Below are 26,021 nucleotides of genomic sequence, written 5' to 3'. Positions count from 1 at the left end.
GCATCTGCAGGAGCAGTGCCACCCGAAAATGTCTAGAACTTACTAATGCTCTTCATTAAAAAAGATGCACTGTATGCATACTGTACATGAAGGCATTAATGATAGAAAATGCTAATAAAGCATTGGCTCAATCAAGACTAATGTACTTCACATAAAAAATTAAAAACATTTAACCAAACTGAGGTAATAAGATACAAGAATAAGAAAGCTGCAGTTTGCATGTGAGCATGGGAGAGAAAAAATAGAGGAAGCCATTAATATTCTGCAAATACAATTCAAGCACAGGCTGCTGGGAAGTCATTCGGTATCACTTGGCCAACTAATAGCAGAAATCTTTTTTTTTTCCCTTGGCAATAAACAGGGACGTTTAAAAATAAAGTTGGAAAGCCATTAAAAGCTTTTTAGTTGGCATTATAGGAAAAAGGGTCTGGATATACAGAAGACTGGTGCGCACTCAGAACAGACATCAGAGAACCCAAACACTTTAAAAATCCATCCATCCAGCTTCTTAACCTGTGTGAGTGCCACAGAGGGCAGACGGGCATCCTGGCTGGATGGCGGCTTGACCTCGGGACAATTTGGAAGGTGGCAAGGGATGGACAAGGAGAAGCCGAAGGCCAGGAGCAGTTCCATCTCCAATATTTTAGAAGACAGCACCTCCTTGCAGCATAAGGGGACCCCGACAGGACTGCACTTCCGGACTCCAGTTCCCATAAAACCCTGTGGTTGTCCAAGCCGGGATGCTTCCAATGGACCACTGCCCCCTAATCTATGGGGGATGGAACTGCTCCTGTCCTCTGTGAGTAGGGTGTCCTCATGGATTATCAATAGATAGGCTATTGGCCATCGAGCTTGCTTACCACTTGCTCGGATTCTTTGGCAAGGATGCCAAATCAACCTGAACCTCAAGACGTCCGATAGAGTTTGCCAAGCTACAAGAACTCTTTTGACAGTAGCACTCCAGACTTCCAGAACCTCGGTGCTTGCAGATTCATTTCAGAATACATTTAACGAAGGCAGGTTGGTGCAAATTACCAAGATGAAAATCATTAACCGTCCAGTCTGTTGAACACGTACTGGACCGAGCCTTCTCAAATCAATTAATAACGGACGCAGCCTTTGGCTTCATGTGCAGCCTGTAACTGCTGAATGATGAAGTGGAAACAAAACGCTAAGAAAGATGTCAATGCAACTCAAAGTGTTTTAACATTTCCGCTGTCGGATTTCCTATGCCGTGTGTATTTTTGTGGAATTTTGCCTTAATAAGCTGCTCTATAGCGCCCCTTGTGTACAGTCTTATGTGCACGTGGACAGCTGCTTTAAGCAAGCAGACTTACTAGCTTAGCATAAGCAGGTCAAATGGTTAAGCTACACCTGTGCCAATCACCAAAGCAAATACTCACTCACTGCGCTGCTACTACTGGTAAATAATAATAATATTTTATTTATGTATCTATCTTTTCTTCAGCTGGTAACCTCTATAGGCTTAAGGAAATCACCTATGGTTTCTATGAGTGTTAGGTATCTACTTTATACAGGTGCTGGTCATAAAATTAGAACATCATGACAAAGTTGATTTATTTCAGTAATTCCATTCAAAAAGTGAAACTTGTATATTAGATTCATTCATTACACACAGACTGATGTATTTCAAATGTTTATTTCTTTTAATGTTGATGATTATAACTGACAACTAATGAAAGTCCCAAATTCAGTATCTCAGAAAATTAGAATATTGTGAAAAGGTTCAACATTGAAGACACCTGGTGCCACACTCTAATCAGCTAATTAACTCAAAAGCCTTTAAATGGTCTCTCAGTCGAGTTCTGTAGGCTACACAATCACGGGGAAGACTGCTGACTTGACAGTTGTCCAAAAGACGACCATTGACACCTCGCACAAGGAGGGCAAGACACAAAAGGTCATTGCTAAAGAGGCTGGCTGTTCACAGAGCTCTGTGTCCAAGCACATTAATAGAGAGGCGAAGGGAAGGACAAGATGTGCTAGAAAAAAGTGGACAAGCAATAGGGATAACCGCACCCTGGAGAGGATTGTGAAACAAAACCCATTCAAAAATGTGGAGGAGATTCACAAAGAGTGGACTGCAGCTGGAGTCAGTGCTTCAAGAACCACCACACACAGACGTATGCAAGACATGGGTTTCAGCTGTCGCACTCTTTGTGTCAAGCCACTCTTGAACAAGAGACAGCGTCAGAAGCGTCTCGCCTTTGGACTGCTGCTGAGTGGTCCAAAGTTATGTTCTCTGATGAAAGTAAATTTTCAGTTTCCTTTGGAAATCAAGGTCCCAGAGTCTGGAGGAAGAGAGGAGAGGCACAGAATCCACGTTGCGTGAGGTCCAGTGTAAAGTTTCCACAGTCAGTGATGGTTTGGGGTGCCATGTCATCTGCTGGTGTTGATCCATTATGTTTTCTGAGGTCCAAGGTCAACGCAGCCGTCTACCAGGAAGTTTTAGAGCACTTCATGCTTCTTGCTGCTGACGAACTTTATGGAGATGCAGATTTCATTTTCCAACAGGACCTGGCACCTGCACACAGTGTCAAAGCTACCAGTACCTGGTTTAAGGACCATGATATCCCTGTTCTTGATTGGCCAACAAACTCGCCTGACCTTAACCTCATAGAAAATCTATGGGGTATTGTGAAGAGGAAGATGCAATACGCCAGACCCAACAATTCAGAAGATCTGAAGGCCACTATCAGAGCAACATGGGCTCTCATAACACCTGAGCAGTGCCACAGACTGATCGACTCCATGCCACGCCGCATTGCTGCAGTAATCCAGGCCAAAGGAGCCCCAACTAAATATTGAGTGCTCTACATGCTCACACTTTTCATGTTCATACCTTTCAGTTGGCCAACATTTCTAAAAATCCTTTTTTTGCATTGGTCTTAATTGATATTCTAATTTTCCGAGATACTGAATTTGGGACTTTCATTAGTTGTCAGTTATAATCATCAACATTAAAAGAAATAAACATTTGAAATACATCAGTCTGTGTGTAATGAATGAATCTAATATACAAGTTTCACTTTTTGAATGGAATTACTGAAATAAATCAACTTTGTCATGATATTCTAATTTTATGACCAGCACCTGTACATGTATTGCCTCACCTGCGCGTTAGCAGCTGCCTCAAGCAAAGAGGCCTACTGGCTCTAAAAAAGCAGGCCAAACTGTCATCTTCAGACCTGAGCTACATTTGTGCCAACCACTAAAGCATATGCCCGCTCACCACGCTGCTACTATTGGAAAAACTCTTTTCCTCAGCTGGTAACCCCTGTAGGCTTATGGAAACCACCTACGCCAGTTGCTCTTATCACTGCACCTTGAATATATCATTATAAAGATTCCTTGCATTTGTTACTGTGGTTCACCTCTGCTATAGTTATTGCTAACTATACCGTGTGAGTGTTAGGTATCTACTTTATAGTGCCCCACGTGTATAGCCTCACCTGCACGTGAGAAGCTGCCACAAGCAAAGAGGCATACTAGCTCTGTAAACGCAGGCCAAACTGTCGTCTTCAGACCTGAGCTACATCTGTGCCAACCACTAAAGCAGGTGCCCGCTCACCGCACCACTTTCTATTGAAGACGTCTCTTCTCAACTACTAACCCTGGTAAGGAATATGGCAGTCACACACATCAGGTGCTCTTAGCAATTGTGAGAGCCCTGCTGAACCTTATCCCAGCTGGGATGCCGTAATGGCTGGACCGCGTGGAAGGAGGCATAATCCGGCCGGGACGGGACTGAAGCAACATCCTTTACAAAGTGACAAACTAAATTGATGATGTGGGGGGCATCAGTGCATTCAGGGCTGTTCCTCCAGTCAGTCTAATAGATGGCAGTGCTCCGCTGGTGTGGACCCAGCAGGGATGCCCGCATGGATATATGGGAGTTATAGTCCTGATGGACAATCCCGTCAGGGTCCTCAGGTGCTGCCAGGGGGTGCTGCAGGGCGAGGGACTCCCGTCTCACCCGGAGGTGCTTCTGTCAGGCTATGCCCTGGTACAGGAAGTACTCCTGGGTCTGCGGGAAGTGGGGAGGACAAAGCTCACCTGGGAGGTGTGGAAAAGAGGAAAGTGAGAGAGAACAACTGTATGTTACTGAAGTTATTATACTTCTGAAGCCTTTGTGTACGGCGTATTGTAATAATAAACTTTTTATTACACTTATGTCTGTGGCTTGGGGTGCTGCAACACCCCCTTACTGGTCACACAATATACCTTGACCCAATCAAACACTTTATAATAATATTAATTTTATACTAGCATTAATAAAACCGAAGTAGCCAAAAAAAGAAAGTCTTATAGAAAACACTTATGCAGAAAACTAAGGTGATGTAGACGAGTCTTTTAAAGTCTGGGTGCAGAGTTGCTTCAGGGTGGCGTTCAGTCCACAGAGGTCCTTGTCAATTTCTTTAGGCTCTTCTGCTTCGTGGCTCTGCTCTGCCCTGCCTGCTGTCCTTCCTTCCTTCCTGCCTGCCTTCTCTGCCAGGGCTGTCTTAACGTATGGGCACCGGCCAGGGGGCCCCAGGATTATAGGGTCCCCATGATGTTTCTGTTTCGCTATCAAAACAGGGGTCCCAGCACACTACTTTTCACGGTGGGGGGAATGATACCATACAATACAATTTATTTTTATATAGCCCAAAGATGATGCTGGTAAGGCGGCCCTGCTCTCTGCCCAGCAAGCACCCAATCGTAAAGGGCTCACTTCAACTTCAATTAACAAGGATAACATGAAGAATCAAGCAGTGTTTGCTTTTCTCTGGGCTGTTCGGCCATTTTGATCCTAATTAACCCAGGTCTAATAAATTAACAATCTATTTATGATTCTAAATGAATGATCTAAAACATACAAAGATCAAGTCAGTCCAAATACAGAATTTAAAATCAATCTATAGCAGTTCTTTAAAAATATACACAGAGTGTGTTTAAAGTGGGATTAAAAGAGTCCAGAGCTGCAGAGTCCAAGGAGACTCCATTCAAATAAGGTCAAAAGGTGCAACTTTTCTAATTGCTAGCTGTTTACTCAGGTGTCCTTATAGCTGGTGGCTTCATCAGAGTTAGCGCACACAGTTCTTATGTTGCACAGAGACGAAATGCATTCAAAGAGAAAACACCTCTAACTCTGACAAGTGCATAGAAACGAAACGCGTTCAAATGGAAAACACCCCTAACTCTGGCCAGTGCACAGAGACGAAACGCGTTCAAAGAGAAAACACCTCTACCTCTGGCCAGTGCACAGAGACAAAACACGTTCAAAGAGAAAACATCTCTAACTCTGGGCAGTGCACAGAGATGAAATGCGTTCAAATGGAAAACAAAGGGCACAGAGACGAAACACGTTCAAACGGAAAAGACCTCTAACTCAGGCCAGTGCAGAGAGACAAAACGCATTCAAAGGGAAAACACCTCGAACTCTGGCCAGTGCACAGAGACGAAGCGTGTTCAAACGGAAAACACCTCTAACTCTGGCTTGCATAGAGTCAAGTTTCACAAGGATGTTTAAAACAAATGACTTAATAACAAGCACAAAAAATAAAAATAAAAAAGCCAAAAGGAATTGCCTAAAAACGTAATCTACAGCAAACAAATCCCCAATATGAGATCCAGTAACAGTAAACCCAAAACAGAAGCAACAATCCAGACATCAGAAAAGTAAAAACAAGAAATGCAATTCTCCCACAAAACTCCAAATCTAACTTAATGAGCTGCTGCCAAGTCTCTCTTTTCCGGACTGTATAAATATGGGCAAAAGGAGGAGCCAGCAGAAGCAGTAATGTCAGGGTGGCCCCGCCTCCTGGGGCTCACTCCACCCACAGAGCTTGCAGAATGGCCTCACATTCTAAGTTATAGGAAACAATGACTAAATCATAGACAAACATAACATAAATTATATTAAAAAAAAATAAAAACAATGACAATAAAACAACAAAGAGAAACCAGGGAAAAAACCCAGGAGGTAACATAACCAATTTTTAAAAAAAAATAATGCAGTAACAACAAACTGGGAAAACACCTCTAAGAATGGCTTGCATAGAGACAAGTTTCACATGAATCATTAAAATGAATGACTTATTAACAAACACGGAAAATAAAAAACGGCCAAAAGGAATTGCCTAAAAACGTAATCTATAGCAAACGATCCCCAATATGTGATCCAGTAACAGTATATCCAAAACAGAAGCAACAATCCTGAAATCAGAAAAGTAAAAACAAGAAATTCAATACTTCCACAAAACTTCAAATCTAACTTAATGTGCTGCTGCCGAGTCTCTCTTTTCCTGACTGTATAAATATGGGCAGAAGGAGGAGCCAGCAGCAGCAGCAATGTCAGGATGGCCCCGCCTCCTGGGGGCTCCACCCACGGAGCATGCAGAATGGCCATTCATTCCAAGTTATAGGACGCAATGACTAAATCATAGACAAACATGACAGAAATTACATTAAAAAAACATAATAAAAAGAATGACAATAAAACAACAAATAAATAGAAACCAGGGAGGTAACATAACTGATTTTTTTATAATAATATTGTAACGACAAACTGCAGAGTCTTGCCAGTAATAACAAATTTAAAATGTACACAAAAGATAATACTTGATGAAAAACACAGACACACAGATTTATTCAAGAATACTTTGGTAATTCAAAGAAATAAAATGACGCTCTGTATTTGTAGTTCCAACTCCTTGTCACTGAGTCGATGATGGAAACAAATCCTGTAATAGAAACCAAATGCTGTTGCAAACGTCTATCCTGAATCAGCATTACCCTGTACTTCTGACTGTTTACAGGCCATCTGAATTGGCTTGAAAAATATTACAGAGTATCTCCGCAGCTGGTATAAATTGTGGAAAGTTTGATGTATCCCACGTACTTAACCCAAGCAACACGCAATTGGCATTACAAAGTACACATCAAAAACAAAAAAGAAAAAAACAAAAATGGTCTATCTGACCTCCAGATAATCACTGCCTGATCGTAATTACCAGCCAAATCACGAAAAGGGCTTTGGAGACTCATGAGTTTCATTATTTTCATTAAGATTTAAGAGTTTTATTTGGGGGGGAGTAAGGGAGAGTTTGATCAAAGCTATATTCCAGTTTCTCAAAAAAAAAAAAAGCTCAAGCATTAGGCTATTTTTATAAGAACGAGGAAAAGCAAATTTACTAATTACCTTGAGAGCCACGAACATTAAATAATCACTGCATAATTACAACACATTCCAGAATCACAACTAGAATTTGCACTGGGAATGGCCTAAAAATAGCTTTGGCTACGTTGCAACATTCATTATCATAAATATTATTTCAACAACACCCTCCATGCTTACAGTGATGCAAACATTAAGGCGTAAAGAAGAATAAAATAACATTTAATATGATAAGCACATTCAGCTGACAGATCCTTGCTACTTTAGACCGACATAAATATTTGGCAAACACTACAAAGAACAGCTTTAAGAGCAACAAGTCAAGTCAAGTTGGGGAGCATGCACTGGTACAGTGCGTTGCCGCACCCACCACACGACGAAACAACTCGGGATCCCGGTTGGCATCCCCCTAGGCAGACACGCGGTCCAGTCCCACCCTCCGGAAATCACCCTCTATCTGCCGCAGCCAGGTGTTACGTGGGCACACCCCTTTCCAGCGACCTCATGACCCCCCCATGCTCTCCCAATCTGTCTACATACTTCATAGGAAGAGTCACCAGAGACATGAATGTCACTGCCGAGGTAAGTAAACCTCTCGACGAGGTCGACACTCTCTCCACAGACTGCTGATGGCCGTGCCCAAGAGGTCATTAAAGGCCTCTTAAGAGCAACACATAATGTAAAATAACACAGTCCAAAGCCTGCTTAACTCAATTCGGGGTCACTTTGGACCACAGCATACTAGGCACAAGTTGGGTGCCAGCCTTGTGCCCGGCATGAGAGTCCATCGCAGGACCATCTCGCACACATTTTAAAGTCATCCACTAAACTAACCTACGTGTCCCTGCAGATGTGAGAAGGAAACCCAAGTAGACATAAAACACGTAAATACCACAGGGACAGCGACAAGACGCTTGATAAAAATGCTGGATCTGGGAGGCAATATTGAGAACAACTGAGCCATTCAAAGGGCCAACCATTCTACCAATATTTATTATTTGTAGATTTCAGACACAAATTTCGGAGGTAATAATACATTTTATTTATATATACAGCGATCCCCCGCCTATCGTGGAAGTTACATTCCAGACCCATCAGCGATAGCTGAAAATCCGTGATATAGAAAGACCATATAAATAAACATTTTTTTTTTTATAGTTTAAGCCTTAAAATACCCATCCCACATGCTTTAAACACGTAAACTTATTAAAACACACTTTGTAAACACACATGATATGTGGATGTCGGGCTAAGGATATGAGTAACATCTCTCTATTATAAAAATATTTTAACGTCACGCAAGACAAGGCTGTGAGACAGAAGAACAGCTGCTGTACAGGCTTTTAAATGATCGACGCACAGAGCGACAAGCAGAACAGGCATCTTGGCAGAAGCAGCACAAAGCCAGTAGCTGATCCGTCCACTTCTGCTTAGCATGCGTTCAGCTTCCCCCTTCACAAAGCGAGTGGCAGAGACGCAAAGTGGCAAAAGGACAGCTGCTGTACAGGCTTTTAAGCAATTGACGCGAAGCCCGACAAGCGGAACATACAGCTGGCCAGCAGCAGCTGCAAAACACCAGCTGAACCGATCGCATTTCTTTAGCGTGCGTTCAGACCCCCCACTTCACAACGTGAGCAGCGTTATAAGTGCCGCGAGAAAGAGATTTAACCACGCCCGGGGCAGGAAATGAAGAACAAATATTGTTTTTACAAAAGTTTTAAAGCAAAAATGAAAATAATGCATATGTAACAATTCCCATGAAAATAATCTCTTTAAATTGTACAGTATATCCAGTAAACCAAACCCGGGGGTGGGTGTGCGAGTGAAGCGAGCAGGGGGCAGAGCCCCTTAGTAATACTAATAATATTAATAAATCCGCAATGTAGCAGGGGCGTGATAGCTGAACCGCGATATAGAGGGGCATTACTGTATAGAGCCTTTCCCACGTGCAAGGTATAAAACTTTCCATTCTCAAAGGGTGTATGTTTCAAAGCCACACGTTTGCGATTTCCGCAGAGAAGGAAATGTCATGGGCAGAGGGATCATAAAGCTTGTAAAGGCTACATAATAATAAGTATTTGTTTCTTTTGTCTCTGCTGAGTGCGTTTTGTTTTCATTGTCCCTTTTGCTATACTATATGTGTGTATAAGTAAATGTTGTCCCCGTAAGTTAAAAGGGGAAGGATGATGAAGGGAGACTGCAACCCCAAGACGGAAATCATCTGTTGAATCCACCAGTTACATCCGGGACATTCTCTATTTAAACAAGAGGAGCGAAAGGTAAATAGGAAGGAGAGGAGAGAGAGACAGAAGAAAAAGAATAATTTACGCATCCATATCTCAACTCGTTTTCATTTCATCGTACAAGACCATTACTTGATACTCACGACTGCCAGCAATTAAACGGCTCACTCAGTGTCACATTTCTAAACCAATGGGTTAAGCGCGATATTTCCTGTAGGGTGCGATAGCTCCCTAGTTGGAATAAGTTCTTTTGTAACTGCGGCGTTTTAAGTAACCCGAAACTATATAGATATAATATTAAAAGGCGATATCTCTCCCATAGTGATATGGCGGTAAGAAATCACATAAGAGAAAATAACTTAAGCTTTCTTTAATGACGATTTATGTGGCATTACAGATGAAGGAAGCCATAGCAAGACAATTACCAAGGTGGGATCTTGATGTATACAGTCTGACATTTTTCGTCGCTGCGATGGAAGGATTTTCAGGACGTTATCACCCATCCGTCTGTCGGCTTCAAGGTATTTGGCTGCTGTACAAGTCTTTTATACTGTTTTCCCCACATGCAGGCCCTTACTTAGGTTCCAAACAAGGCAAGGAGAGGATTCAATTTCATCTCTAACATACAGAAATAGTACAATGCCCATTTTGGTAGTTGTACCTTCTCTCTTCAAATGCTTGCCTAGCAGTTCTAAATGCTGAAAGCCCCTGTGTGCTAACTTTGGCCTGGCCCGTACATGTGAGTGGATTTATAAAATAATTTTTGTACAGAGCACAGTGACATTAAACTTATATTCTAATTACATGCGACCCAGTCTTTCCTAGAGAAGGATGATCCATTGGGTAGATGCTCTTGAGGTGTAGGTCAAGCTTCATTGGGAGGGCCACGGTCAATTCCTTGCCACCTCTCGAGCCTATGTGTTGTGGACTGCTTTGGATTGAGGGGTTCCACTGTGGCGATGCTCCGACGACAAGGTAGTCCTGGTGATGGTAGAATTGTGTCTGGAGTCCATCAGTTGCTTGAACCTCTCCACTCTTGAAATAGTTTCTCATCATATATGGGGAGGTGCGATCCCGGCCAGCCTGTATAAAGCAGGAAGGCACATTGTGATGATTCGGCATGCACTATTTAGCCCTTGTTGGCATGGGTTGACCTTGCCCACACTGGTTCCCAATACTCTGCAGTTGAATAACAGAGTGTCATGGCAGTTGATCGCAGGATGTGTTTGCTAGTTTGCTAAGGAGATTATTCCTGCCAGATATTCTTAAACTCAAAAAGAAGATATGCTCTTTAAAAGAGAGTGTCCTGTCCAGGGTGATGCCTAAGCAAACATGATGTTTGGTGTTCTTCAAAACTTTGTTGTTCCACCTGATCTCTAGAGTTGTGTTTGCTTGTCTGTTGTTAAGATGGAAGGTACAGACCTGTGTCTTCCCTGGGTTGGCATTAAGGAACCATTTAATGTAATACTCTGAGAAGATGCTGAGGACATTGGTAAGTCTCTTTTGGATATCTTGGAAAGAAACAGACTGGGAGGCGAAGCAGAGATCATCTGCGTAAATGAACCTCCTAATGCTGAAGAACACAGGCTGGTCGTTGGTAAAGAAAATGAACAGAATAGGAGAGCCAACACTAAACCTCGAGGAAGTCTGTTTTTACCGATTCCTCCGACGACTCTCCGGGTATCAAGAAACTATAAGGAAGGCACCGGCCCTTCACCGTTTGAGCGGCTAAGAAGGTGGACAGCAGGCTCAGTCACAGGACTGGGAAGCACTTTAGTTAAACACGTGATTAATCGAAATCAAATCAAGTGATATTTTGCGACTGATTGCAATTAAAAAAATGTATTTGACAGCCTTAAATATTTACATAGATAACATGCAGCATGAAAAATATATACTAATGACAATTAACAGCAACACAACAATTAACAATAGCCAGGCCTCCAAGATAGATATGAGGTCTACTCAGCGCCCATAGCCCACCTATACATTTTCTAGTGTACGGTTTCGGCCCAGGAAGGGTGCCAGTCCATCACAGGGTACAAGCGTGTGTCACCCTATACTCACTCCACACTCTGGACACAAGGAAGCCTCAAACACTTTGGAGTGTAAATGTCCCTTTAACTGAAGTTCACATTTGTAAATGTACTCTAAACGAATATACAGTATGTGCATTATATTAAAAAAAGCTATTTAGATTGGACATAAAAAGGGACATTAATGGAGGACGGTGTGCTGTATAAATGAGTGAGTGCCACATGGCAAAAATCCCAGAATTGACTTCTGAAATGGTGCTCATCAGCCATTATATGTCCATGTTCTTGTTAATTAGATATATTCAAAAACCTCTTATGACATTCATTGCGGAAAATAAAACGGCCTTAATGGGCATTGCTCTCGACAATTGACCGATACGCTGTGATTAAAGTCCTGTGTGCAAACTAAATTAGATTGGAGGATGACATGCACTTAAGGTCTGCTTTCATTTGTGATGCATAACCATTACGGAAAAATTCCAGGAGATTTGGAATGCTGGTAAACGGCTTTAACGCAATCAGATTTCTTCTCAGATTATGTAATGTGTGCATTGTGATTACATTACCTGGACATCAAAACACTGAGATAACATTTTAACTGACCCGTCCCCCCCAAGTCCTGTTATTATACAGTAAAAGACATTAAATAAATTATTATGTAAGAAAAAGAAACAGAAAAGTCTCGAATGCTTGTTATTTTGTTTGACACATCTTCTAAAGAATTCATGAGGTGCACTTTCCAGGTGGGGTGGCACGGAGGTGCCTTGGTAGCACTGCTGCCTTGCAGTAAGGAGGGTCCGTGTCTCCGGTCCTCCCTGCATGGAGTTTGCATGTTCTTCCTGTGTCTGTGGGGGTTTCTTTCGGTGCAACTGTGGGTTTCCTCCCAGAGGTCAAAGACATGCAAGGTTAGGTGGACTGGCAAGGTTAAAATGGCCCGTGTGTGTGTGTGTGTGTGTGTAGGGGGGGTGGGCTTGTGTATGTGTGGGGAGGTGGGACAGTGTGTGTGTGTAGGGGGATGGGACAGTGTGTGTTTGTGCGTGTGTGTAGGGGGTGGGCTTGTGTGTGTGAGTAGGGAGGTGGGACAGTGTGTGTGTGTGTAGGGAGACATGGACTTGTGTGTGTGCACGTGTGTCTGTAGGGGGCTTGTGTGTGTGGAGGTGGTGGGCTTGTGTGTGTGAGTAGGGAGGTGGGACAGTGTGTGTGTGTGTGTAGGGAGATGTGGGCTTGTTTGTGTGTGTGCGCGTGTGTCTGTAGGGGGCTTGTGTGTGTGGAGGTGGTGGGCTTGTGTGTGTGAGTAGGGAGGTGGGACAGTGTGTGTGTGTGTGTAGGGAGATGTGGGCTTGTTTGTGTGTGTGCGCGTGTGTCTGTAGGGGGCTTGTGTGTGTGGAGGTGGTGGGCTTGTGTGTGTGTAGGGGGGTGGGACAGTGTGTGTGGGGGGAGAACAGTGTGTGTGTGAGTTGGGTGTGTGTGTGTATGTGTGGGGAGGGGATGGGACAGTGTGCGTGTGTCTGTAGGGGGCTTGTGTGTGACTGTTTGTAGGGGGAATTATGTGTCAGTAGGGAGGTGGGATAGTGTGTGTGTGTAGGGGGCTTGTGTGTGTGGAGGTGGTGGGCTTGTGTGTGTGTGTAGGGGGTGGGACAGTGTGTGCGTGTGTAGGGGGTGGGACAGTGTGTATGTGTGTGAGTGTGTGTGTAGGGGGAATTGTGTGTGAGTAGGGAGGTGGGACAGTGTGTGTGTGTGTATTGGGGGCATGGGCTTGTGTATGTGTGTGTGTGTGTGTGGGGGGGGGGACAGTGTGTGTCTGTGGTGGGCTTGTGTGTGTATGTGTATTATTTATTATTATTACTTATTTGCATTTATATAGTGCTTTTCTCACTACTCAAAGCGCTCAGCAATTGCATGTTAAGGGCCTTACTGAAGGGCCCAACAGAGCAGAGTCCCTTTTGGCATTTACAGGATTCGAACCGGCAACCTTCCGATTGCCAGTGCATATCCCTAGCCTCAGAGCCAGTGTGTGTGTAGAGGGGTGGGCTTGGTGTGTGTGTGTGTGTGTGTGTGTGTACTTGTGTGTTCCGGGCATGTGCCCTATGCTAGCTGGGATAGCTGAACACGGGGTGTAGGGTGGCCAAAGCAGGCTCCATTGTTTAGGAAAAAGATGATCAAGGCTGACAATGACTTAAACCTGAATTATACGTACAGTTAATGAATAAAGCAATCAAATAAAGTAAAATGCAAAAAAGGCACTTAAAGGAATGAATGTATAAATTCTGTACTGAAAACAAGTATCTGTGTATACTAAAACGGTGTAACAGAATATGCACATATTGTAATGTTAATGTTATCCAACCCCAATGAAGCCAACTTAGGGCCGGGGTAGGCAGAGCTTATCCTGGCAGCACTAGGCACATGTCAGGGACCAACCGTAGACGAGGCGCCAGTCCATTTCAATTATACATACCATACAGGTTGGGAAACATTTTTCCCCAACATTTAAACATTGACTAAATCTGATGTGTTTTGATGCTTTTTAGAATAATTTCTCTCTATTAATAAAAGCACACATACTGCAAACGTTATGTTACTTCAAAAACTGAAATGTTTGCTTTTACGTGACTAAACCCGTGCCATTAAACGGAGTACGTACATATCCCCACTTCTGTTTTACCATTTCTTAGACGCCAGTGACATCTTTAAACAACTCGACACCCACACCCGCTTTTCTCAGTGTTGGAATCGCATTTCCAGATATTTGGTGTTGTCACAGAAAGGGTTTAATGCCTTCCAGATGTTCAGACGTTTTTGCAGAACTACTCTGAGGAGCACGCTGAAGTCCAATATGAAATTAATTTTGTACATTTCATGGGGAAACTGAAGAGGAATAAGATGCTTTCTCAGCACTGCTTTAGAATATGATTTGACAAATGAAATTCATTTCTAGAAAGGTTTCAGTGTGTACCAACTTGAACAAATACAAGTGCAGGGTGGTATATACACTCACCGGCCATTTTGTTAGGTACGCCTTGCTAGTATTGAGTGGATTGCCGTTTACCTTCAGAACTGCTGTAATTCTCCATGGCATCTATTCAACAAGGTGCTGAGAACATGACAGCATCACGTAGTTGCTGCAGATTTGTCGGCTGCACATCCATGATGCGAATCTCCCGTTCCACCACATCTCAAAGGTGCTCTACTCGATTGAGATCTGGTGACAGCGGAGGCCATTTGAGTCCAGTAAACTTCTTGTCACGTTCAAGAAACCAGTCTGAGATGATTTGAGCTTTGTGACATGGCGCATTATCCTGCTGGAAGGAGCCATCAGAAGATGGGCACACTGTGGTCATAAAGGGATGGACATGGTCAACAACAATCCTCGGGTAGGCTGTGACATTTAAATGATACTCAGTTGGTACTAAGGGGCCCAAAGTGTGCCAAGAAAATATCCCGCACACAATTACACCACCAGCACCAGCCTGAATTGTTGATACAAGGCAGGATGGATCTCTGCTTTCATGTTGTTGACCCCACCATCCGAAGCAGAAATCAAGACTCGTCAGAACAGGTGACGTTTTTCTAATCTTCTGTAGTCCAGATTTAGTGAGCCCGTGTGAATTGTAGCCTCAGTTGCCTGTTCTTAGCTGAGAGGAGTGGCACCAGGTGTGGTGGTCTGCTGCTGTAGCTCACCTGCTTTAAAGTTCAACATGTTGTGTGTTCAGAGCTGCTCTTCTGCACACCTCAGTTGTAACGAGTGCTTAGTTGAGTTCCTGTTGCCTTCCTTTCAGCTCAAACCAGTCTGGCCATTCTCCTCTGGCATCAACAAGGCATTATCACCCCCGAGACCAAAAAAAATAAAAACACGTATGCTAAACTTGTGCCCACGTCCGTCTGTGTCAGGGTCTGGGCAGCAGTAGTGCCCTCTAGTGGCCACAATATATATACATATATACTGTATGTATGTATGTATGTGTGTGCGTCTCATGCCAGGTTGTTGACTGTAAGATTTTTTTTTTCCTTCAGTTTTAGTTGTATTGTCCTCAGTTCAATGCAAATCTTGATTTTCACTGATTAAAAATATCAAAATTTTTCATTTTTAGAACATTACTGCTCTTAGTACAAAAAGAAAAACATATCAGTTGACGCCATTTATTCTACCAGGAAAATATATGCACATATTTTCTTTCATTAGTTTAATCTTATGTTGTACTGCGGTCATGCATGTGTGTTTAAGGGATGTCTTAAGAGGCTGTCAGAAAGGACACAGTACCACCCCGAGCAGACAGGGGATGCTGTCACCAACCATTTCTCCTTCTTCACCTGTAGTTCCGAGGCTCTCCCTCTTGAAGGTCTGCGACCCACTTCCAGCCCCGCTTTGAAGCCCAGACTGTTTATTTGGACTCGGCTACTGAAGACGCCAGTGGTCTCTCGATGGTCGTCAGTGCAAAATTTTGTTTGGTTTTCTTTTTGGTTTTTTACCCCACTCTTTTACTCCAACCCTCTATTGTGTCTAACATTTCCTCTTATTCCAATTTTACACCGCTTACTAGCTTTTGTCATTTTTTTTTAAAATGCCACAATATTTTCAATGACCCCCAAATGCAATACATCTAAATGCTTTACCCAAATTTTTTAAGGCTTTAGAAAGAATATTCCAGTAAAAGGGCTCATTGCTGTGTTGGGTTTAAGCTCATTTGCTCCTGTTAAATGTAATTGTTCTCTGAAAACGATCTCGGCAAGGACAGCTCGGTTGGCATTCGATGAAAGATTTGACAGGAATAACACGGCTAATCTTTACTTACATGTGCTCTTCTGCCATCACCATCTGAACCACAGTGCTAAAAGTTTGATGAAAATGTCAGAACACGTTTGCCTCGTAAATGCCAGGGACGCAGAGCGCAGAAGTTGAGACTTTTGCAATGGCACATGACTGAAAACAAATGGCTTCATCAACTCGTTTGACGGATGTGTGCGTTTTCCTTTCTGTCTATCTTGCTGAGGTTTTCCATTCTGTAAAAATTATTTTGATTGTACCTCTATGAAGTCTTTGTGATAGACAGACAGACGGTATAGTGGGAAAGATTAAACATTTAGGTAGATTAACAAGAAGGGATAGATAGATAGATAGATAGATAGATAGATAGATAGATAGATAGATAGATAGATAGATAGATAGATAGATAGATAGATAGATAGATAGATAGATAGATAGATAGATAGATAGATAGATAGATAGATAGATAGATAGATAGATAGATAGATAGATAGATAGATAGATAGATAGATAGATAGATCTTTATTTATTCTATCTATCTATCTATCTATCTAAGTAGGCAAGATTAAAACTTCAAAAAATAAGAAATGCATTACATAAGATAGACAGACAGACAGAATAGTAGGCAAGATAAAACATTTAGATTAAATAGAAAGGCTATGCATATTACTTACAGTGAGTATAGAAAAGAATCCCCCCCCCCCTTCAAATATCTCCCGATTTCTTTGCTTTACAGGCTCAAATGAAAACACACAAACCAATATTTCTTTCAGCTTTACTTACTCAATACAATCTCTAACATCCAAGTGAAAGATATCACAGCTACAGTTCAGAAGAATTTTAAAAAATCAAAAACAAGCAATCCTGAGATGAATAAAGGACCCCAACCAATGTCAATGTCATTTTGTTGAAGCCCCTTTTGCGTTAATGACAGCCATGAGTCTGTTGGGATTCTTCTCTATCAGCTTTGCACACCTAGATTGAGTAATATTTGCCCCCCACTCTTCTTTACAGTTTAACTGTTCAAGTTCGGTCACATTGGATGGTGACTGTTGGTGGTCTGCTATCTTCACATCTTTCCACTGATATAAATCTGGTCTCTGACTGGCCACACCAGGACATTCAGTTTTTTCTCCTTCAGCCACCGTGTGGTCAGTTTTGCTGTGTGCATCGGGTTGTTGTCGTGTTGAAAGGTGAACATTCTGCCCATCTTCAACTTTCCTTCCCGAAACTCAATCACCACCATTTCCATTGCAGACCCCGGTTACTGGCTGTGCTCGACTGTAATGAGTGTGATTAGTGAAGCTGTTCCTGGCTCATTCATTCCTTGCTTGGCAGTGCAACTGACAGCAAACAACTGACTGTGGGTGGCAAGTCACTTTCAAAAGATCTCAGGGATAGAGTTGTGGACAGACATAAGGCAGGAGATGGAGACAAACAAATCTCAAAGGCTTTATCAATGCCAAGGAGCACAGTAAAGTCCATCATAAAGAAGTGTTTGGTACAACTAGGACCCTCCCTGGATCCTCCAAACTGGATGGAAGAGCAAGATGGAAACTGGTAAGAGAGGCTACCAAAAGGCTAATGGCCACTTTGAAGGAGTTACAGGATTTTAATGGCACAGAGTGGTCATTAATGGTGTGCATGTGACAACAATTTCACAAGCGCTCCACAATTATGGCTTGTTCGGAAGGGTCGCACTTCTCATGAAAGGCAAAACTGAGGCTTGTCTGAGCTTTGCCAGAATGCACCTTGAAGATTCTGATGCCAAGTGGAAAAAGGTCTTCTGGTCAGATGAGACCAAAATCAAACTATTTGGCCTCAATACCAAACGGTACACCAATGCAGCTCACCATCCACAACACACCATACAGTGGGTACGGAAAGTATTCAGACCCCCTTCAATTTTTCACACATTGTCATATTGCAGCCATTTGCTACAATCATTTAAATTATTTTTTTCCCTCATTAATGTACACACAGCACCCCATATTGACAGACTAAAAAAAGGACCATGTGAGATTTCAGTTTCTCTTTTTTAATAAATCTGCAACAATTTCAAAAATTCTAAGTATTCAGACCCTTTGCTCAGTATTTAGTAGAAGCACCCTTTTGAGCTAATACAGCCATGAGTCTTCTTAGGAAAGATGCAACACGTTTTTCACACCTGGATTTGGGGATCCTCTGCCATTCCTCCCTGCAGATCCTCTCCAGTTCTGTCAGGTTGGATGGTAAACGTTGGTGGACAGCCATTTTTAGGTCTCTCCAGAGATGCTCAATTGGGTTTAAGCAGTGCCTGGTTGTCTCCACACATACCTCAGTGCAAGACACATGACAGCCCGCATGGAGTTTGCTAAAAGACACCTGAAGGACTCTGAGATGGTGAGAAATAAGATTCTCTGGTCTGATGAGACCAAGATAGAACTTTTTGGCCTTAATTCTAAGTGGTATGTGTGGAGACAACCAGGCACTGCTCATCACTTGTCCAATACAGTCCCCACAGTGAAGCATGGCGGTGGCAGCATCATGCTGTGGGGGTGTTTTTCAGCTGCAGGGACAGGACAACTGGTTGCAATCAAGGGAAAGATGAATGCGGCCAAGTACAGGGATATCCTGGACAAAAACCTTCTCCAAAGCGCTAAGGACCTCAGACTGGGCCGAAGGTTTACCTTCCAACAAGACAATGACCCTAAGCACACAGCTAAAATAACGAAGGAGTGGCTTCACAACAACTCTGTGACTGTTCTTGAATGGCCCAGCCAGAGCCCTGACTTAAACCCAATTGAGCATCTCTGGAGAGACCTAAAAATGGCTGTCCACCAACGTTTACCATCCAACCTGACAGAACTGGAGAGGATCTGCAAGGAGGAACGGCAGAGGATCCCCAAATCCAGGTGTGAAAAACTTGTTGCATCTTTCCCAAGAAGACTCATGGCTGTATTAGCTCAAAAGGGTGCTTCTACTAAATACTGAGCAAAGGATCTGAATACTTAGGACCATGTGATATTTCAGTTTTTCTTTTTTAATAAATCTGCAACAATTTCAAAAATTCTTTTTTTTGTCTGTCAATATGGGGTGCTGTGTGTACATAAATGAGGGAAAAAAATTAATTTAAATGATTTTAGCAAATGGCTGCAATATGACAAAGAGTGAAAAATTGAAGGGGGTCTGAATACTTTCCATACCCACTGTAGATAAAGTAAAGCATGGAGGGGGCAGCATCCTGTTGTGAGGGGCCTGGGGCTCTCGTTAGGGTGGAAGGAAAAATGGATGGGGCAAAATACTGTCAAATTCTGGAGGAAAACCTGCTACCCTCTGCCAGAAAGTTGAAGATGGGCAGAATGTTCACCTTTCAACACGACACCGACATGAAGCACACAGCAAAACTGACCACACGGTGGCTGAAGGAGAAAAAACTGAATGATTGGCCACACCAGGACAGAGCCCAGAGCTAAATCTGTAGAAAGATTGGACGATAACAGACCACCAACAGTCACCATCCAATGTGACCGAATTTGAATAGTTAAACTGTAAAGAAGAGTGTGGGGCAAATATTACTCAATCTAGGTGTGCAAAGCTGATAGAGAAGAATCCCAACAGAGCCAAGGCTGTCATTAACGCAAAAGGGGCTTCAACAAAATGACATTGACATTGGGGGGGGGGGGTCCTTTATTAATCTCAGTAGGTCTTGTTTTTGATTTTTTATCATTCTTCTGAACTCTAGCTGTGATATCCTTCACTTGGATGTTAGAGGTTGCATTGAGTAAGTAAAGCTGAGAAATAATATTTTTTGTGTGTTTTCATTTAAGGCTGTAAAGCAAACAAATGTTAATATTTCGAAGGGTGGGATTCTTTTCTATACCTACTGTAGACAGAGACAGACAGACAGAGGTCTGAACACACACCATATTATATATACGACAGACAGACGGATAGAATTAAATGGCACAGATGGCTTCTGAACACACTGCAGCTGTTAACCCTTCGTACAGAGCCGGCTCCGTCAGGCAGTATGCTTTTGGTGGTCAGAAAAAGGAGCGAATACAACTGGGAAGATTGGCGCTCAGGCAGTAAACCAGACATGGACTACAATTCTTCAGTCGTGTAATCTGACACGGTGCAGCAATGAAATTAACAACTGCAATCAGCAAATCTAACAAGCGCAATAACAAAAAGACGAGTAACATGACATCGGCTTTACCCTACAATCAGATCAACTGCTCAAGGTCCATGTTGGTGTGTGTTAGCAATTTCTTGTTCTTAAGGGTATGGAAGTGTTGTCTGATGAGGGGAAAAAATTAAATGAATTTAGCACAACAAGACTGCAACAAATCAAAACGTAAAAAAACTGAAGGGGTCTGAATCTACGGCATATACGATATGGACAATAAATCGGGCAAAATTAAAGCAAAACAAACAAAGAAAATTACAACTTTAAACATTATTGAGCACTTATGGAAAAGTATATGATAATTGTTAGTTTAAATTACGGCATGGGGATTTTCAAAGCGAGATCCAGAATGAAGAAAGAAGCCGGAATGTGCTTTACGCTGGCAGCAGATGACAAAAGAAAGCCAGGATGCAGTGGGAGTGAACGTCGTGATTGACAGAAATGGAATCAACAGCACTTGGGAGAAGTTGCTGAAAATGGGTGAACAAATGAAATAAAAAGCAAACTTACTCAGCTGTAAGGAAGGGAATTTGGAAGCCAAGTGGCCAGCCTGGGTAAGCGTAGATAAGGGCGATTGAAAACAGATGCTTCTACGTGTTTCCATTGAATAAGGTGGATTAAACTGACTTTTTATTTTTTTTTTCTGAAACATAAACGGATAACTTGTGGCTTGCAAATGAAATAAGAAAGAGGTCACCTCTTCTCCTGGCCATCCCGGGTCATGAGAGCTCAGCTCTGCTGGGAATAGAAGACTCGTGTCAGGAGATGAGAGTGAGGCATTCTGGGTACTGCAAGCTGTCAGGTGATTCATCTTGTGTGAGATCTCAGCTTCACTGCTGGTCATCTTAGTTATAAACTAAACTACTAACATAACTGAGAAATGTTGCAGGGGGCCACAGCGTGCGCACACACACACACACACACACACGGTATGTTAATGCACGTGCTAATATATTTTCTTTCTATTCTCACTAGTGTTTGTATTTGATTTGTTAACTTCCACAAACAAAATGAACTCATACTTTAATACCTCATTATTTAAATTCATGAAGATAAATTGCCGTAAATTTCTTGTATTATCCAAAATAAAAAATCCCAAGGCTACATAAACATGTAATGAAATCTGATGGTTAAATTTGTCACGGGTTTAGGGATGATCATAAATGAATGTCTGGAGGCAGTTAGGATGTTATTGGAAAGTCTGGAGCGCAACTAATATTTGAATAATTGTGAAGTCCATGCCAAAAATGTAGCACCGTGGGTGGCTTATTTAATATAACATTGATATCATGTTGAAAATCCGGGATTTTGTTTTTTAGTTATTATTAATAGAATTAAAATAAAAAAGCTCTTTTCATGGAAAACTATTGGGGGAAAAAACAAAAAAAGAAGAAGAATTTTTGGATATGGACGCACCTATGACATTTCCAGAGGGTACCTCGGTCAGCTCTTCGAGCTCACGACCCATCAGTAGAAAGAGATTCTCCAGGGTGCAGCAAGCCATGTGAGGTATCGACGGAAGATCTTCTGCAGCAGAGCAGCCGGAGGGCAACTGATGGCGGAATACAAATGAAAAAGGAGAAAAAAAAATTATAATAATCTGTGCCTGTCTAATAATTATTAGAGCTGCTTCTTGATTTAAAAACAATGAATTACGATTAATTGGACGATTAAAATTTCTAATCAAAATGAATTGCAAATTGATCGCAATCTATTTATTGTATTAACTTCTAATATACAAAAACAGTGCTAATAACTCCTTCTATCCATCCATCAATTTTTCAACCCGCTGAAGCCAAACACAGGATCATGGGGGTTGCCTATGCATATTAAACCATGAGGTCTACATTTATTACTTAAGATTTCAAACCATCTTAGATGGGTAGCACAGCTGCTAAAAGGATACATGACCGTGTGTTCATTCCAGCATCACAAACAGTTGTAGTAGTAAAATGCATTGCATTCACCATTCCAACAAATGATGCATCTGTAACGCTGGTTTTACAAATCCCATACCAAATGGGATATAAACAAAAAACATCAGGACAGTTTGGACAAGAACTGGCCATTCAGTCAAAGAAAGCATGACAGTACTGTCCACTTAACTCTTCTAAAATAAAATCAAGTCGCGTTTTAAAAGTCCCTAAAGTCTTACTGTCTACCACACTACTTGGTCGCTTATTCCAAGTGTCTATCGTTCTTTGTGTAAAGAAAAACTTCCTAATGTTTGTGCAAAATTAACCCTTAACAAGTTTCCAACTGTGTCCTCATGTTCTGGATAAACTCATTTTAAAGTTACCATCTCGATCCACTGGACGAATTCCCTTCATAATTTTAAACACTTCAGTCATGTCTCTTCTTAATCTTCTTTTGCTTAAATTGTAAAGGTTCAGCTCTTTTAGTCTTTTCTCAGAACTTATCCTTTGCAGTCGTGTAATCAGCGCAGTTGCCTACACGCAGGACTCCAGATGAGGCCTCACCAGTGTGTTAAAAGGCTTCAGCAGAACCTCCTGTGACTTGTACTCCACACATCAGCATGCTATTTAACCTGACATTCTGTTAAGCCTTCTTAATGGCTTCTGATATGCATTGCATTAGTCATTCCAACAGATGGCACATCACAAATATTAACACTGCTATTATGAATCCCACACCAAATGGCACATAACAGAGCTAAATGTATTGCATTTGTCATTCCAACAGATGGCACATCACAAATATTAACACTGCTATTATGAATCCCACACCAAATGTCACCTTACATAGATAAATGCATTGCATTTGTCATTACAACAGACGGAACATTCCAAATATTAACACTGCTTTAACGAATCCCATACCAAACAGCATACAAGAGTGACAAATACATACCGAATGGCACATAACAGAGATAGATGCATTGCATTTGTCATTTCAACAGATGGCACATTACAAACTAACACTGCTTTTGTGAATCCCATACCAAATGGCATATAACAGACATATGCATTGCACAGTCTACTGTAAACATTATTACCGAGATCTATGCTGACTATTTAGATTTCAAGCCGTCTTGGACTGGTGGCACATCTAGTGGATTGTAATATGCTCAAGCACAGAATATCTGGCTGGTCTGGTGAATGAGAAGCGCCAAATTTAGCAGACAGATGCAGGAGAAGCCCTGACCTACGCTGGATATTAAAACACATCTGTAGGAACTTAGAGGTAATCCATGCAAAACATTCCACTTTGCTTTATTTTCACCAAAAAATTCCTTTACGTCATTAACCACTTTGAGTCTGAGGTGCTTATTTTATAAAATAGAAAAATGATTCCCTACATTCTTTCTAACAAAATGAATAGTCTATAATCTGGCTGTTAAAGTGCCATTGTTAAGTTTAGAAATCAGTTATCAAGTGCAGTGCTACAGTGGGGCAAATTATTTAATACACCCAATGCAAACAATCGATCAAAGGCAATCGTTATTTCGTAAAGCGCATTTCATTCAGACCTCCATCCCAAAGCACTTTACACTTAGGGTCCACGCTGTACCGGCGGGCACATTTGTACTGTATAATTTGACTCTTAACGCTTAAACAGTACTTGAATTTCAAGCTGCAGCTTTTCACAACTCTTTGTCCATTAGGCAACACTCTATAATCATTGTAGAGGACAATTTACTTCATGTCACATCATCAAGCACTAAGGGATATTTTTCTCAGGATAAACAATTTCACGTTGATCTTTCCTGTGCGTGCACTGCCAAAAATCATTTAGACGCAAGAGATGAAGATGACAATGCTTATGAGGCACTGCTCTCCCAATCTGCACTTTCAATGAAAAGTATTTCACTTCAGGGATAAAAGATTTCAATTACGTGCTCAAACAATAAAAAAATTATATACTGCACGCTGTCCCTTTGGAGTTAGGCTTTTAAAGATATCCATTTACTTGAACAAAAAACATTTGGAGCTCTCTTAAATGAAGGCCAGCCGTGTAAAACTTCCTTAAGTTTGATTTGTACGCTGCACATTTACCCTAAAGGGCAGCTGAGACATAAATTCAGGTTTTTAAAAAGTTTAAACTAAATGACAAAAACGCCCTAAAACTTGTAATTTAATGGTCACTGTAGAGACAGGTCAATGGTCCATCAAAGAGGACCCAAACTAGAACTGAAATAAAGTGTTTGCTAACCTTAGTTTTAGTGGGCTCAATTTAATCCATCCAAGATAAGGAGAGGAGTCACTTTTTGAACTTGTTTCAGTAATGTTTACTTAATAAGGCATTTAAGGCTTACCCTGGTAAGAGCGTCAGTGGGGTCGTACTTGGGGCCCAAAACAAACATTTTTTTCCCTGTCTGCACAGTTCCGCTGTAAACTCTGGCAAAAGCAACGAAAGTTTCATTGTCCTCTTTCTCGGGTCGATAAGCACTCAAGGTAATGGACTCCAACTGAGCGCCCAGATCATCAACTGTGAAGTGAGACCAAAGAAAGAAAATAAATAAATACATAGATACTTTATTAATGCCAAGGGGAAATTCACACTAATGACAAATACTAAACATTTCATAGATAGAACGACAGACGGTGAAAGGCACTATATGTTAGACAGACAGAAAGTGTAGTAGGCAAGATATATTGACAATTATACACAGGCAGACAGACAGACAGACATGAAAGACTATATGATAGACAGTGTAGAAGGCAAGATGAAAAAACTACATACATTGACAATTACAGACAGACGGACGGGCGGTCGGTCGGTCAGACAGACAGACATGAAAGGCACTAAATGACAGACAGACAGACAGAGACAGTGTAGTAGGCAAGATTAATAACCATACATTGACAATTATAGACAGACAGACAGACAGACAGGTGGGCGGGCGGTGACAGACGTGCAGGAAGGCAGGCAGGTAGATAGATTAGTTAGATAAATAGATAGACAGACAGACAGACGGTGTAGTAGGCAAGATTAAAAATTTAGAGATTAACAAGAAAACCATTATTTACAATAGATAGACAGACAGACAGACAGATAGGTATGAAAAGCACTATATGATAGACAGACAGTGTAGTAGGCAAGATTAAAAATTTAGAGAGATCTATATTACTAAACCAGTTAATTTATGCACGGCGGACGCACCGAGGCGCATGCATACTGCGCCGTGGCGCCCGCCCCAGAGTCAAACGCAGCGGCTTCCCAGAGTCAGTGGATAAAAACAATACACGGAGGCTCCTACAACGCGCTTCACAAACAGCAGAAGCAAACAACTCACAGGCCGTGGCGCCCCAGAGTCAAACGCAGCGGCTTCCCAGAGTTAGTAGGTGGCGCCCAAACAACACAACCTGTACACTACACTTGCTCTAATCCACTGTGCCAGTAATATAGATCACATAACGGTCACAGACTCAAACCCAGCGGCTTCCCAGACTCAGTGGCTGGCACACGAACGCCACAACCTGTAAACTAAACTCGCTGTACTCCACTCTGCCAGCAGTCAGTGTCAACAAAGGCAACGGAGTCACGTCTCCATAAAACGAAACCACTTTAGTGCGGATATGCTAATTTAATTAAATGACATTTCCCCAGACACACCCACCCTCCATGATATTTCATCCATCCAAATATCGGACAGAACAGAAAC

General features: G+C 42.0%; 1 protein-coding gene across 2 annotated transcripts in view; it reads right to left on the bottom strand.

Moving 5' to 3' along the window:
- efl1 (elongation factor like GTPase 1) overlaps window positions 1-26,021 on the bottom strand; it is a 230,443-nt gene that overhangs the window by 122,188 nt on the left and 82,234 nt on the right. For both annotated transcript variants that reach the window (XM_028823945.2, XM_028823947.2), the window contains exons 14-15: window positions 24,672-24,844; window positions 21,812-21,947 (exon numbers count right to left, since the gene is read on the bottom strand). In XM_028823945.2, coding sequence (XP_028679778.2) covers window positions 21,812-21,947; window positions 24,672-24,844 — 309 coding nt within the window. The remainder of the gene's footprint in view (window positions 1-21,811; window positions 21,948-24,671; window positions 24,845-26,021) is intronic.

Source organism: Erpetoichthys calabaricus, chromosome 17 (genome assembly GCF_900747795.2).
Source record: "Erpetoichthys calabaricus chromosome 17, fErpCal1.3, whole genome shotgun sequence".
NCBI lineage: Eukaryota > Metazoa > Chordata > Cladistia > Polypteriformes > Polypteridae > Erpetoichthys > Erpetoichthys calabaricus.
The sequence above is the reverse complement of the archived record's forward strand: the minus strand, read 5'-3'. Positions and strand labels throughout refer to the sequence as shown.